The sequence below is a fragment of the Lissotriton helveticus genome, chromosome 8 (assembly GCF_964261635.1).
Source record: "Lissotriton helveticus chromosome 8, aLisHel1.1, whole genome shotgun sequence".
Lineage (NCBI taxonomy): Eukaryota > Metazoa > Chordata > Amphibia > Caudata > Salamandridae > Lissotriton > Lissotriton helveticus.
This window is the reverse complement of record NC_136069.1, coordinates 1,259,547,419-1,259,563,441: the sequence shown is the minus strand read 5'-3', so window position 1 is coordinate 1,259,563,441 and position 16,023 is coordinate 1,259,547,419. Positions and strand designations below refer to the sequence as shown.

Sequence of the window (16,023 nt, the reverse complement as noted above, 5' to 3'; positions counted from 1 at the left end):
CATGTACATCTTTGATATTTATATTTATTTATGTAGTCGGGCAATTAAAGGAACTACATAGAAATACGGTGAACAGCAAGAGGAAATATGATGAAACATCACAACGATATTATGCCCTTGTGAAAAGACTAACTAAGGAACGTGACATTGTGGTAAGAGGAAGTGATAAAGGCGGCAATATTGTGCTTTTGACAAAATCAGAATATGAAAAAGAAGCCTTTTCACAACTGAATGACAGAAACTGCTATGAGCGCATCAATGCCCATGTGATGGCAGCTACGAAAATAGAATTCCATCGAAAATTATTAAAATGGAAAGCAGCTAAACTTATCACGGATGCAGAATATAGATACCTGAAAGTAGATCACCCAGTCACCCCAATAATGTACTTTATACCTAAGGTGCATAAGGACCCCTTGCATCCGCCGGGTAGACCAATTATCTCAGCAAGGGGGAGCCTTTTAGAACATACTTCGGTATATATAGATTACTTCCTGCAGGGATATGTGAGGAAGCTTGATTCATTTGTACAAGACACTAGTGACTTTTTATAGAAAATCAGGAACGTGGAGGTGGCACCTGGGGATTGGCTTATTGCGCTGGATGTAACGTCCTTGTACACCAGCATTGCACATGAACAAGGTTTAGCAGCGGTCAAACATTATTTATTGAAACGTGACCCAATGTTTAATGATCATAATCGCATGCTACTGACTATGTTGGAATTTTGCCTGACTAACAATACCTTTATGTTTAGTAATCTCATGTACCGCCAACGACAGGGGGTTGCAATGGGGCCAGTTTCTCCCCGAGCTTTGCTTGCTTAAACATGGGTGCATGGGAGGAACTGGTCCTCAGGAAGGAACACAAACATATATTGGAGACTCATGTGACAGCATGGTATCATTTTATAGACGACTTACTAGTGATATGGAGGGGTAGTGAATTGGAAGCAAAGGCATTTATTGAGGAGATCAATCAAAATAACCTAAACCTTAGATTCACAGCGACTCTAAGTCAACATGCAGTCACTTTTTTGGATACAGAATTGTACATTACCGGTGGAAAATTAGAGTCCAGAATTCATCGCAAACCAACGGCTGGGAACAGCACATTGCATGCTGCAAGTGCACATCCGATGCATCTCGTTTCCAGCATCCCCTACGGGGAGATGCTGAGGATGAGACGCATCTGTAGTAATCCCACTGACTTAGAGAGGGCTCAGAGGGAAAGCACAGAGCATTTCCTTGAAAGAGGCTATTCCCTACAAACTATCGAACAGGCCAAAAATAGATCCATGATGGTAACTAGGGAAGCCCTATTGACCAAAAAGAAGCAACAGGAAGTGGACACTGACTCCAATACGAGTAACAACAAAGCAATGGTTCGGGTGTTTTCAGAATTATCACAGGGTTTAGTAACCAACACCGGGAGATTTACAGATTGGTTAACAAATTTTGGCCCATAGTAAGAAGTGACCCTATCATAGGTAACACTCTTCCTAACAGGGCATCTATGACTTACAGTAAGGCACCGTCCCTTAAAGATCAGATAGTTGACACTAACCCTGAACCCATATTGAAATCAGCCTGGTGGCAAACTAATAAAGGTTTTTTTAAATGCAGGACCTGCAAGGCTTGCCAGCATGGCATCAACACCAAAACGTACCCGGATGGATTCAGTGATAGGCAGCATCCAATATCGCAGATTTTGACCTGCAAAACGGAATATGCCATCTATATCCTCCAATGCCCCTGCCTACTGAAATATGTGGGCAGTACGAAACTCCCGGTACACCAACGCATCCTCCAGCACCTTAGAGCTATCGCTAATGGGGATAATACCTACCCAGTCGCAAGGCATTATCGTGATCACCATCAAGGTGACAATTCATCGCTTAGATATTTTGTGATAGATGCGATCAAGGCTAGCAGGAGGGGCGGAGACAGGGAGATTAAATTGAGAAGGCTGGAGACTCATTATATCCTGTTGCTCGACACCAAGGCCCCAGTGGGTTTAAATGTGACAGAAGATATGTACACCTGTTTACCCTAATGATTGCCTACAAAGAAGTTATATATTGGCACTAAAATAGGCAGCTTTGCTTTTGCGTTTCCATTCTCTTCTTCTCTCCTTCATCTTTGTTTCGGGAGTGGGGACCGAATATTGGGTTGCCGTCATTAGGTATGCATACATGAAATGAATTACAGCAAATGATGGAATCTTTGCAGCAATCTCTGAATTACATTATTGCAACCGCTACTATTTGATTTAATTTTATAACACACATCAAGGGCATAACATGGTTAATTTAGACTAGGTGGATCCTAATACCCCAATAGTCGATATTTTCTAAAAAATTTTACTAGCCAAGCACGCACTAATGTTATTGATTTGTTTGAGCACAATTGGGGAGAAGTTGAGGGCGGACATGGCGCCAAATGGAATATAACATTCGGGATGAAGGTGCAAGTAGGGGAAGTTATGTGCATTATAACACAGAGATTTAGTAGAATAATGCACGGATAAATAATGATGTTAAATTATTTATTAATGATACGATGAGAAGATAACAGGGCATTTCTGGTTTCAAAAGCATTATTGCACCTTATTGCTGATATTTGCACATAAATGCATTTTGCACATAACTACTGGGAATTTGATTCCCTATAGTTTTGACCAGTACAGTTTTTGCGTATTTTGCACAGTAATTAAAATGCACATGCACTTTATTACATCTCCAAGTACTGTAAACCGGGATGCCCAAATCATTTGTACTGTATATGTATTTCACTGAGATTTTAAAATGGTATTTTACAAATGATCAATCGTTATAAATGATAATAACATTTTCCCCTACTGTCTAATGCACAATGAATTATGAGTAATTTACCGATATTTTAATGTGATGAAAACATGTAAATATATGACCTGAATGTTTTGAAGTATTCCGAAGGGAGCGTCATGCATTTTCCCCAAGTATGTCTCCCTTTCCATACTTTTTTAGCCCTGACACGTGATGTTGTTTAAATCAACTTTGGGCCCTATAAAAGACTGAGTTGTACTTGGATCACTGTCATGTGAACAAGGCTCGCTGAGAGCCGAAACGTCATGCGCTAACTTGTACTGAGTAAATAATTTGCACTAAATTGGTCCGTGTCTGCGTATCCTTGCGTGGGGGAATGCCTGAGCGAATGGAGTAAAGACGCGGTATCTTGGATATATATATATATATATATAGATATATATAGATATAGATATATACACACACCAAGGTATGTATATGTGAAGTTAGGTATAGAAATTCTACACAAAGATACTTTTGGATAGTTTGTCCCTTAATTTTCTGGACACCATATTGTGACCCCTTGATATTCTGTCTTCGATATTCCTGAGCCAGACCCTATTTAATAATGTGACTGACTATGTAAGCGGCACTGCGCATCAAATTGAATTAAACACAATACCTGTAGAACAGGGCTGAAGAAGATCCATGATGACTGTGTCGGCACCTTTACTGTAAACAACGATTTCATCTGTGATAGGATGACGGACTACCACCGACATTCTCTTCCTAATGGAATCAAAACCGAGGGTGTGCAATAGTTCAAAGGTCAACCTTCCAAGATGAGGCAGTTCTACCGTTACCTGGTCCGGCAGCCTATCAACCAGTGAGCAATGATAAGCTCTCGCTGCATATACAAGAGCAGCCTCATCTGGGCTCTCAGCTTCATAGCGAAGTTCTCCATCTTCAGATGGAGACAATGTCGCTTTTCCAGCCTGCTGTGAGCTAAACACAATGTTATTCATCTGAGGGGTGTGCGCCATCTTTTCATCTAATTTGAACAAAGCTCCTTCAGCGGAACTGGACGACAGCAGACTCGACCCAATTCTTAGTGTCGATTTACTGGTAGCCAGACTTGAAGAACTACTGCTGCTAGATCCGGAGGTTAAACGGCTGGGGGTGAATCTTCGGATGAAGTCCTCAATGGTCTTCACTGGAGACTTCAGTTCATGTCTAACTCTGACCTTAAAAAACACAGAGATTTAATTTTCATTAATGAGTGTACAGGTTTTAAGACGAGAAAATACACAAACAGAAACAATGTTAAAGTTTGTAATAAAGATACCTAATTTTCTAATATGTCACCGAATTTGTCTTACCAATGTCTCTACATGCTAAAGAAAACTTTATATTTATATCATCTATGACAACAATTGTATATATTCATAAATTTAATGATTAATACATATGGCACTTATGACACATTTAAAGCTAATACGAGCGTATTCCATCTGGCAGTGCAGTAGCCACACTTTTAAAGTGTGAGAGTGATGAGAACTCTCAAATAACCAGGTACACTAAATATTGCAGGACATTTGATATTTATTATGGAGAAACATTTTGTATACATAAGCCGTACATCCATCTTATATATATGGACAAAGAAATATGTAATGTGCAAATAACCAGGACTACAGGGCCGTATCATGAGGGTACTGCACAGAGCCGTGCACATCTGTTTTTTGCAAGCAAGATGTCTAAAGGTCAAACTTATAACTCAGAATTTTTGTGAATTAATGCATGAACTTTCGACAGAACAAGGCAGTCCTTGCTCACTGTTTCCGACTTGTTCTCAACACAACACATGGAAATAATACCTGTTTGAAGAATAGAAAAATCTAAACCAAAATCCTAACCCACAAAAACCTGATTTGTGAATTCTTTGATAAATATGAAAAACACATTGGTTTTGGGGTCTACAAGGGTAATCAGCAAATATAACCAATATCAATAGGCACGCTTCAGTATAAAAATGCACCAAGAGGCACTTTTACATGTGTCTGCAAGTTCCACTTTCTTCTAAGTGTTATACTATGTCAATGTTTTCTGTCTTAACTTAAGGTGTACTCTGCTATGCAACATTTGTTGTGAGTATGGGAAATGATTAAATATCTTTCTTCTGTACTGTATCTAACTGCCTTTCTAAGTGACCCATGTGAAGTTTCTGGATGGCACCTGGTTAGTGCTAAAGATCACTGTACATGTTTAAAAAGCTAAAATTAACTATAAATATATAAAAAATACTTAATTGAATAATAGATATTTATATTCAAACACATCTCAACAGATATACAATTCATAGATAAAAAAAGTTCCTAGAAGCTTTTATCTTTGATTTTTTTTTTTTAAATGATGGCTCTTTGCATCATTTTAGCAACAATCCCTTCTAACCGTCTTTCTCAAAGCATGTCTTTTGATTGGAACAGATGTCAACGTTCTTAGCTACTACATATAAATATGAATGACAAGAGTATTAAGGATGTGGAAGTTAACATTCCAAGCTACTATTATTGGCTGCCTTAACCACATTCATGAACAAGCATTAGAAATGCAATAGGTCTCGGATTTATTTGAGTTAGAGGAAATGGCATTGTAAATGGCAATGTCTTTTCGCCATGTGTTATGGAGTGTATGTATGTAGTTTGTAATGGAATTATGTGGTTTGGATTGGAATTGTAGCAATGGTAGCATGCTGAGCTTTAGGTGATTATGTTTAAAAGTAAAGTTTGCAATACTGCTATTGGTACAATAGTTAATTGTGGATTCGTTAACAATTGATGTGTGTAGTGATGGCTGTTAGTGTGCAGTGACGGCTGGTGGTGTGTGTGAGCTTGGTGAAAATTTGGAGAGTGGAGTTGGAGGGTGGACAGTATTATACCTCTACTTGTACTTTGTTCGCTGTTGTAACCTGCACACGTGTAACTTTTTCCTCCTGTATTGCACAGTTTGCTACCTCTTGTATTTTTGTTTGCTCACAATTGTCAAATTTGCGTCTTGTAACTTAACGTTTGCTGTTGTACTTTGTTCACTTGTAATTTTCTCATGTATCATTACTGTTCCTATTATTGGAGTTGGAGGGTGTAGTTGGAGGGTGTAGTTGGAGGGTGGACTTGGAGGGTGGACTTGGAAGGTGGAGTTTGAGGGTAGACTGAGTTTGAGGGTATAGTTTGAGGGTAGACTTTGAGTTTCAGGGTAGACTTTGAGTTGGAGTTGGAGGGTAGAGTTGGAGGGTGGAGTTTGAGGGTGGAGTTTGAGGGTGGTGTTTGAGGGTAGAGTTTGAGGGTGGAGTTTGAGGGTAGAGTTTGAGGGTAGAGTTGGAGTTTGAGGGTAGAGTTGGAGTTTGAGGGTAGAGTTGGAGGGTAGAGTTGGAGGGTAGAGTTTGAGTTGGAGGGTAGAGTTGGAGGGGGTGTGTGGTGTTAGGTGTGTGTGTGTGTGTGTGTGTGTGTGTGTTAGTGTGTGTTGCAGATGTGTGTTGGGGTGTTCCTGTACTGCTGGGACCAATGCTTCTGTACTGCAGGAACCAGTGCTCCTGTACTGTTCCATGCTTCTGTACTGCTGGGACCAGTGTTCCTGTACTGCTGGGACCAGTGTTCATGTATTGTGCGTTCCGTGCTTCTGTACTGCTGGGACCAGTGCTCCTGTACTGCTGGGACCAGTGTTCATGTATTGTGCGTTCCGTGCTTCTGTACTGCTAGGACCAGTGGTCCTGTACTGCTGTCACTCACTCTGCTGTCACTCTCTCTGCTGTGTCTCGCACTCTGCTGTGTCTCGCACTCTGCTGTGTCTCGCACTCTGCTGTCACTCGCACTCTGCTGTCACTCGCACTCTGCTGTGTCTCGCACTCTGCTGTGTCTCGCACTCTGCTGTGTCTCACACTCTGCTGTGTCTCACACTCTGCTGTGTCTCACACTCTGCTGTCACTCGCACTCTGCAGCAGTGTGAGGCGTGCAGCAGTGTGCGGCGTGCAGCAGTGTGCGGCGTGCAGCAGTGTGTGGCGTGCAGCAGTGTGTGGCGTGCAGCAGTGTGTGGCGTGAAGCAGTGTATGGCGTGCAGCACTGTGAGGCGTGCAGCAGTATGTGGCGTGCAGCAGTGTGTGGCGTGCAGCAGTGTGTGGCATGCAGCAGTGTGTGGCGTGCGGCGTGCAGCAGTGTGTATCGTGCAGCAGTGTGTGTCGTGCATCAGTGTGTGGTGCGCAGCAGTGTGTGGCGTGCAGCAGTGTGTGGTGTGCAGCAGTGTGTGGCGTGCAGCAGTGTGTGGCACGCAGCAGTCTGCACTCACTCTGCACTCACTCTGCAGTCACACTCACTCTGCACTCACTCTGCAGTCACATTCACTCTGCACTCACTCTGCACTCACTCACTCTGCACTCACTCTACTCTCTCTCATTCTACTCTCACTCTGCACTCTCACTCTGCACTCACTATCACTCTGCACCTTCTCACTCTGCACTCTCCTTCACTCTGCACCCTCACTTTGCAGTCACACTCACTCTGCCCTCACTCTGCAGTCACACTCACTCTGCCCTCATTCTGCAGTCACTCTCACTCTGCCCTCACTCTGCAGTCACACTCACTCTGCCCTCACTCTGCAGTCACACTCACTCTGCACTCACTTTCACTCTGCAGTCACACTCACTCTGCACTCACTCTCACTCTGCACTCGCACTCACTCTGCACTCACTCTGCACTCTCTCTCACTCTGCACTCTCTCTCACTCTGCACTCTCTCTCACTCTGCACTCTCTCTCACTCTGCACTCACTCTGCTCTCACTCTCACTCTGCACTCACTCACTCTGCACTCACTCTGCACTCACTCTGCACTCACTCTGCACTCACACTCTCTGCACTCACTCTGCACTCACTCTGCACTCACACTGCACTCACTCTGCACTCACTCTGCACTCACTCTGCACTCACTCTGCAGTCATACTGCAATGCGTGTTTCCCTTACCTTCCAGTTAACTGGTACCTTGCTTCTTGCTGTTTTCGCTTGTCTTTTGTCGATGCTGTTTGTTTTACAGTAAGATATGCGTGCATTATCAGACCTGGTGCGTACAATATACGGGTCGTCTTAAACGGAAAATGTCAAAGCTCTACACTAGTGTACTTTTCTCGTGCTCCATAAAACACATTCCCACCCCGCAGAGAGTAGTATTAGAAATATATGCAGGTGAAACAGAATCTCCTTCTCAAGTGGCTTCTAATCAGCTGTTGGAAATTCTTCAGTTACAGGCTTATGGTGAATCATTTCCTTCTGCAGCTTGTGTGGCCATCAATCATGTGAGACCCTGCTTTGTCTCTTCATACACAAGAAACAGGACAAGACAGACAAGCATCTGTGACACATTCAAAGGAGGCGTTGTGCTTTCCAGGCACCCATAAAACAGTACGTAACGCAGACGCACTTAAGAGACAGTTCATGCCCCCATAAAGTGGAAGAGATCGAAGAGCATTCTGGCAAATGCTTTTCACAGATGCAATCGCCATGATGCAGGCAGATATATACACGCAGACGTTTCAAACATTTGCACTACAAAGGGACACCATGCATATCAAGTAAGTGGAAAGAGCGCGTACTTTGCAAGAACGTGGCATCGACCCCTTTCTTAATAAAGCAGGAGCCTGTGCTCTTTGAATGCAAAAGAGGGAGGGGTCACATTTGGATTTGCTGAGACAGACAGGATATCACACATGGGTACACTGAGGCGAGGCATTTGTCTGGAAAAGCGGGTTCATCTGCCTTGTAGTCTGTGAGGCCCTATGTTTGACCATGGATCGATTTACATTAACTACTGATGGAATCCACATGGGGCCAATAAATGGAGAGTATGTGGCGTATCAACCAGAGCTGCGGAATTTGGAACTAAGTAATATGGTTCGAGTTTCGGCGTCGTGTCAACGTCCTGTGATTCTGGGCAAATCACTAAATCTCCTGTTCTTGTAAAAAACGTGTCCTTGTGTAATGAAACTGGTGCTCATGTAAGGTGCTCGAATACCTTCGGGTCGAGTTCAGGCTATATAAAACTGCAACAAAAAACACAAGCCCGGGAGGAGCTACGCTAGCAACCAAGATGGCCGCATAAGCTCCCGGCTCCGTCGACCTCCGTCGCTGGCGGACCTATCCTGAAATTCATCCTGACCTCCCGCCCGACTCCCGTGTGTCTGAATCGTTGCTGAGCCCAGGGGGCAATTCCGGAGTTTTTATCGCTCTGATTGACGAAGTTACACCATCTTTCATTTTTGGGCCTACTCCAGTGTGTGAGCCGGGGCCTCGAGTACTGACCCAGCTGGGTTTCAGTTGAACAACATCGGCCGCGGGTACCTGGCGGAGTCCAGTCTCATCGGAGTGAAACTTATTCTCGATCCTGGTGGTGGTCTTTGGTCCCGGCGAATACTAGACAGATGGCGACGAGACGTGATTGCTGCGTCCCTCGGGGTCCGCGGGTGGGGCCCCGCTCGCGGCAGCGGTGTGAAGAGCGCCAAGCCTACAAGTCGCCCGTCGCCTCCGTCCATCCCGCTCCTGTTTGTTTCCCCGGAGTAGCCGGCCTCCGGGGTTAACGACCTGCTCTATTATCGTGCAAGCGGAGATGGATCGGACGATGTGTGGACCAACACTGAGGACCGTAATGGCCGACATCGGGGCTCTTCATCTGCATATGGAGGCTGCTCTCCACAAATTGACTGTAAGCATCGAGACTATGTGTTTGAGACCGGACTCCAGCCCTGTGTCAGACCTGCAACGGTGGGTGACCCCCGCGAAGCTTGATCTACCTCGAGAGGAGAACCCCAAACATAGTCAAGACCTGGTGCCATTTGTCTATGCTCGAATACAGCAGTATGTTACTGGAGCCCCTGAACAACTAGCAAGATCGGCAGAGTCATCGGCCGCGCAGGACTCTTTTCTTCCTTCGCTTCTGGAGACTTCCATTAATACTTTTTGGACTGACTTTCGTGTGTCTGGTAGACTTCGAGACTTAACATTTTTAACCCTTTCAGGATGCATTGGTCTCCTTTTTCTACAACGTTTTGACTCTTTTGCTACTATGTCGGTCCTACTGGATGGGGTTTGTGCGATGGATCGTAAGGGCCAGGGCTGAACTTGACTATCTGAGTTCGGTACAGTGACTTTCTTTTGACTCTGCTGGGTTGTGTCCGTGAGCGTAGGGGCCAGATGGAAGTCTGATTGTCTGGGTTTGGTACAATGACTATGTTCGATAAGGGATTTGCCACCTCTGTGGTGCCGGGGGTTGGGCGGGAAGGTCTTTTCTCCTTCTATGACTCCCCTATCTGTTTGCTTATTTGTCTGCTTTGATTTGCTTAGTACGACGGTAGGGGATGTCTGCTTTTGGCGGGGGGAGGGGAGTCCGGGAGCCCGTATTGTATTGTATGACATTTCCTCCTCCATCTTTTCCCTCCCTTGGGGTTTAGTTTAGTGTGTGACAGGCACGCTACTAGTGGGGTTAGGTCGTAGCCATCTGCAGGGGTGCAGGGTGGGGGGCTGAGGGGGGGGTTATTTTTCCTTTATTTTGTTCTATGGCCTTTCTTTTTCCCTTTTCCCTTCTTTGCAAGAGATGTGGCATATTCTCCTGAGCCTTTTGTTTCTCATATCCGGGTGTCGAGTGTCCGATCTCCATATCCTGTATCCTGGTGGGCGGTTTCCGAGGAGGTTTGCTTAAGGTTATCTGTACCGTATTGTTTTGCCCCAGCTCTAAGCTGGTATTGTTAACTTTCAGATGCCTATTATTGTTGTATATTTCCTCAACTCATATGCCCGTCCACCACTACTGTATGTTCCTCCAAATGATACCCGATATGTACATTTCTACTCTTGTGTTATAATTAATAAAAATATAAATATAAAAAAAAAAAACACAAGCCCACAAAGCTGCACAATGAAGTCACAGGCATACTTGAATTGCCCTGAAGATTTGTCAGATGGGCTCTCTCCACAGTGCAGCACAAAAGCAGGGCGTGCAAACCCCATAGTGGTATTGAGTGACACCATGTGTGCAAAATGCGGGCACTACAGGGAAGACACATACAAGCTCGTGGGCTACCCCCTCGTTGGTGCTGGCATCTGGTGATACAATGCTGGAAATGGCAACCCATCCTTTCCGTCTCCACAGGTCGGTACATCGTTCTGAGTAATGGATTTACTGCGCTTGAGGTGTTAGGCGCTATTTCCAGAACACGTATTGTTATAAACTGTCATTTGTGCTGGGACTCTGCAGAGCAACCTTTATGGGGTGAACATATTTCAATCTTAATTTACTGTATGTTGTAGCGAAGAACATATTTTTGCACCCTTATATGGCGCAAATTCGATCCAAATATATTGGACCGCTTTACATAAGCCCCAGTTATGTCACAGGCGATCAATTTTTTTTTTTTTTTGTAGGCACGGGGAAATTGAGTGATTTGCCCAGAATCACAGCAGAGCCGACGCCGGCACTCAAACTTGGTTCCCCTGTTCCAAAGTCTGAAGTTCCTGACAAAAACACAAGCACCTTGACAGTTTAGGTCTGAATGGGAAGTTACAGCTGACGAGACGTTTTAAATGCAGAAAATAACTTAAAAAAGATCTTGAAATGTGCGCGTGGCTGTTTTGCTCGAAGGGAGAATTTATACACATTGGTATGCTTTTTCACATTAGAATCGTGAAAAGTCACGTTCCCTGGTGAAATATTCAGCTATTAAATTAATTTGGGTAATGTTACAAAAGTGGCCCCCGCAGAGAAGCAGCAGCACACCTCGAGGTCGCCTCACTCCTGGTTCTCCCTCCACCGCCTCATCTGACATACAGATAAATAATAGAGCGTGAAGACGCAACGTAAACCGGGCGGGTGGGAGGGTAAACAAGTGGCACTTCAAAGGATCGCGAAAGCGATCCAATTGTAAAAACAAGAAAGTAAACTGAACTATTTCATACAAAAAGACTGAAGTCAACGTTTAGCCGGGAGGCAGCATGCGCGCACACACACACAGCTGAAAAAAAACTAACTGCAGACTGGTGGACGCGCGCCCAGCATCTCTCTTTAATTACCGCGGCCCCTGACAGCTGGTAATTGAAGAAATATGGCCTTCTGCTGCGCGAGTCCGCACGGAATATGCAGGAAGCAGAGCAACTCTACAGCCTATGGCCTATTGCGTGCTGTCTTCTAAAAAGACAGCCATGCGAAGGCCAATTGCCATGCAGCTGCCATAAATACATTGCAAAATTCACGAGCTTTCTGGAATTCGTAGGTTAGATTTTCGAAGTCCTCATAAAAGGAATCTTAAGCCACGCCCACTTCGTGGGACGTAGGCCGAGCCCTAAAAAGTGACGAAGTTAGTCATTTTGGGTAACCCTTCTGCTGAGACTTCCCCAGGCCGCCAAGCATTTTTGTAGGTCGGGGCACGTCAGGCTAAGGCATTCATAACTGCTTATCCCCAAAAGGTATACATTCTAAATTAGCACTCCTTTTCCCCCATGTTAAGGATTTTAAAGGTACCAAGAAATTGTGGCCGCTTCTCGAGGGAATCGAGAAAATACCCAAAATGTTGTTTGTTTGTTTTTTACAAATTGGAAAAAATGCTGTGCACGACAGGTTATATTTTTCTCAAAATTGCATCAAGAAAATGTTTGCTGTGTTAAGATCATCCTCTTTCAAGCTTTCAGGAAAAGGCAGAGTTTCAACAAAAAAAATGGTTGCATTTTTCTAAGCAGTGGCCAATTTTTTCCCATTGTGTGTGGTTTCTACCTATCTTGGGTAAGCCCAGAAAGCTACACACTTAAAAAGAGATACAATTTAAAAATCTGCATAAAGTCATTTGCGTCATTGCTTCATGGAGACTGGAAGTTGAAATAAAACAATGACAACTGTAGAAAAAAAACTGAAATGGGTAGTACTGTTTTCATCTGTAATTTTTTCTTTCAATGGGAAATTTATTAACTAATTTTCTGTTATGTCCGTCAGGCTCTTCTGGTTGCAGGGATATACAGGGTTTGTTTTTTGTCCAAAATCACACGATCAACAACTGAACTCTTGCTTTTAATGATTTTCATTGTGTAGCGACCATTTAAGGAAAGGAAAATATGTATGAACAAAGCTTACGCACTTCTGAAATGTGCCCAAGATAATGAGTTTAAAAACAGTGTTTATTTGTACAACTTTAAATTTGGGTTTACCCATACTATCATATGATTCAGGGGTATTTTGTAAACACAATGGTGTGCAGAGTTTGCCTATCTCAGCACAGCACTGCATACCTCACCTGTGGGTACCACACAATCTTTCTGCCAACTGGGGTAGGCAAAATGGATGAGTTACCCCCTCTCTGTTGGCCCAAATGTCACAACTAAGTGTATACAAATAAAAATGTCCTCTTGCTTGCCATGGGGATGGGGGTGCTCTACGCCCCAGTAGGACAGAAAGACTGTAGGAGTGGAGATGCAGCTTGATGCCGAGACATGCTGCCCCTACTACAGTAGAATTTTTCACAACACATTGCCTAGTGGGCTTTCTGCAAGATTGGAGGCACCCTCCCCAGGATGACAGAGGGTGGGGGGGAGAAAAGCAGACGTAATTTTGGTTCGGGGGAACACTTGCCCATGCAAACTCCCTCATGACTGGGGTCTAGTACTGAAGCCCTCCTTGAGGATGGCATTCCTGTGGTGATCATTTTTACACAGTGTGACAGTGCTTGTCGCACAGTGTGAAATTATAATAATCTCTCAACATAAGGTAAGCTTTACTTTCACAACCAGAGATTTTTTTAAAACAGAAAATCCTTTTGACGCAAACACCGAATGTATTTTTTGCACATATACAGATAACAAAATGCTTGTATCCTTTTCAGTGCATGGTTAATGCAGAGCATGTGATTGTCTCATGCTCCACGTTAAAAAGGTTAAAGAACAAAAAATAAGCAGCCTGTTTACTATTTGCCTAATGTTGAACTTGATTTGCAAACATCCAAGAGAAATATTAAATATTAACAAGGGTGGATAGGTTTCTTACAACAGGTAATATATCATTTGAGTAGGTAACCAAAGTTGCTTCAACGGGGCTCCAAAAAACACATGGATAAGGTGGAAGAGCTCAGTGTAATGCCATATATACTTTAGCAGGAAAGCTATGAAGGACCAATACCCTACTCTTTCTTCTACAGAATACTGCTGGCTGCTGCAATTTCCAAAGTTTCTAAGAGGGTTTCTGTGGAAAAGTGGCATGAAAAGATGCACGATCCACCTAAAATATGTGTTTTTTCGATGGGATCTGTAAATAACTAATATATATCCAGCACTAATAATGATGATAACATTTTATATAGTGTTTACTATGCACTTCTGTGTTTCAAGACGATACAAATAACAGTTATTCATTTTAATGGTATTCAATTCACACACCACAGAAAGATGAATGGTTTCTTTATCCATACACTCAAATGAAAGGCTTTATTTAAAACCTAGAATGTGTTACTGAATGAAGTATGTCACATAACATAACATTGTATTCCATTAAATGTGTGTGGGGAGCCCATTTTAAAGGTAATGGTTGTTATGGCATTTTTCCAACCTACCTTTTGCCTTGGCTGATTTGGAGAGGTCACAACAACAGTATTGCAGATGGTCAATGCAATGAAGAAGTCAAGAATATCACACAACTCAGGTGTGAGTCGGGACAGTGGTTGCTCATGGTTCCGCATGATCTGGAGGTAACTGGCACACTCATTTACCTTTCCCAGCAGCTTGGGGTCAGGAGTAACATCTTTTTCCTAAAAACATAGAACCTGCATTACTAATGTAACCCTAGCAATGTTAAACCAGCAATATTTGTGTGTTCCTGGAAATACAAAGAGTATTTGAGAATCATATTTCTTTGAGTCCTTGAATAGGTCTCCTCAAAAGATCACATGTCCTATATATAAATGACAGTTGATGTTCGTGAATCAGCAGGTGAAATGGATTTGTAGGAGGAAAGAGAGTGCATTCCAAAAACGTAAAACTCCAAACTAAACAAGAAAAATAAAATCAAACTGCTTGTGCACAAAAGCTCTCTTACAGCTGTCTCTTATTATCAGACAGTCCCTACATTTTTCAAGACTCAATTTCTTTAACTACACATATCCTTTTTCTTACGGATCTTATTCAACTCGTCGATATGTCTGCTTTTTTGCCCACTGATTTTTTTAATGCACTATTTGTAATATTAGAACACTGTGCAATTTATTTGCTCAACAGGTGAGATTTTTTATTTATATTATGACTTGGGACTTAGTTCAGTATAAATTGTTCATCATAAAAACACAATATGAGCAATGTGCAAAATCTTTTACGTGGCTTACGGAATTCTTGCCATGCGTGTGCAGCAGTTCTACTGTAGTGTTATTGACAATTCCTTCACAAAGTAGGCAGGACAATTTTACATTTGCATTTCAATAGAATTTAGTATTGCTATATAATTTTTAATAACAAAAATCTACTACTCGCCGAGCTGTATCAACAAATAATAAAAAGTCTCTAAGGCCTTCTACATACAGTATCAGAACAGTATACAGTGCATTCTTCCACTCAACTGCAGAATAAAAACTTGGGCTAGTTTGCCAAAAGTATGTAACTAAATGTAACCATGCATTTTGCCAATTTTATGAAATTGGGAAAGCCGCATTTTTAATAATCGACTGCAGCAATAAGGGAAATGAACTTCATGGTAGAACAAATCTGCATAGTTATTATGAAGAAACTAAACTTTTAGAAAACGCTTTCCTATTTGTATTTGTTCATAATGTATCTTCGCAATTAATGCTGTAGATTAATGTGGTATTGCAGAAAATGATGCAAAAAAACATACCTGCAGCAGAAAAAGTTCCATAATGAGCAATAGGGCAAAATAAACACATTTGTACAGAAGCAGGATTTTTAATTTTGCACAATTCCATAGCCTGAAATAGGTTCCGTACAACTCTACAAAGTATGATGTATTTTAATGACAAAGCAAAAACTTTGTTTCATTAAAACGTACTATGAAATATTTTCTTTTAGAGATTTTTTTAAACAACATACCGGAGGTCTAGCTTACGGACAAGCAGTTTTTTCTAAATTAACATTCAAAGGTTGAATTTCACTTTGCTTCAAAACATTATGCATATTGTACATTCTGGGTTAAAAGTGATTTTGCATCCTTGGACAGAATAGTG

At 42.6% G+C, this 16,023-nt stretch overlaps 1 protein-coding gene across 1 annotated transcript in view; it reads right to left on the bottom strand.

The window, feature by feature from the left end:
- Positions 1–16,023, bottom strand: part of ATP10A (ATPase phospholipid transporting 10A (putative)) — an 828,689-nt gene that overhangs the window by 143,077 nt on the left and 669,589 nt on the right. Inside the window, exons 9-10 of the mRNA XM_078658238.1 lie at positions 14,407–14,601; positions 3,468–4,029 (exon numbers count right to left, since the gene is read on the bottom strand). Coding sequence (XP_078514364.1) covers positions 3,468–4,029; positions 14,407–14,601 — 757 coding nt within the window. The remainder of the gene's footprint in view (positions 1–3,467; positions 4,030–14,406; positions 14,602–16,023) is intronic.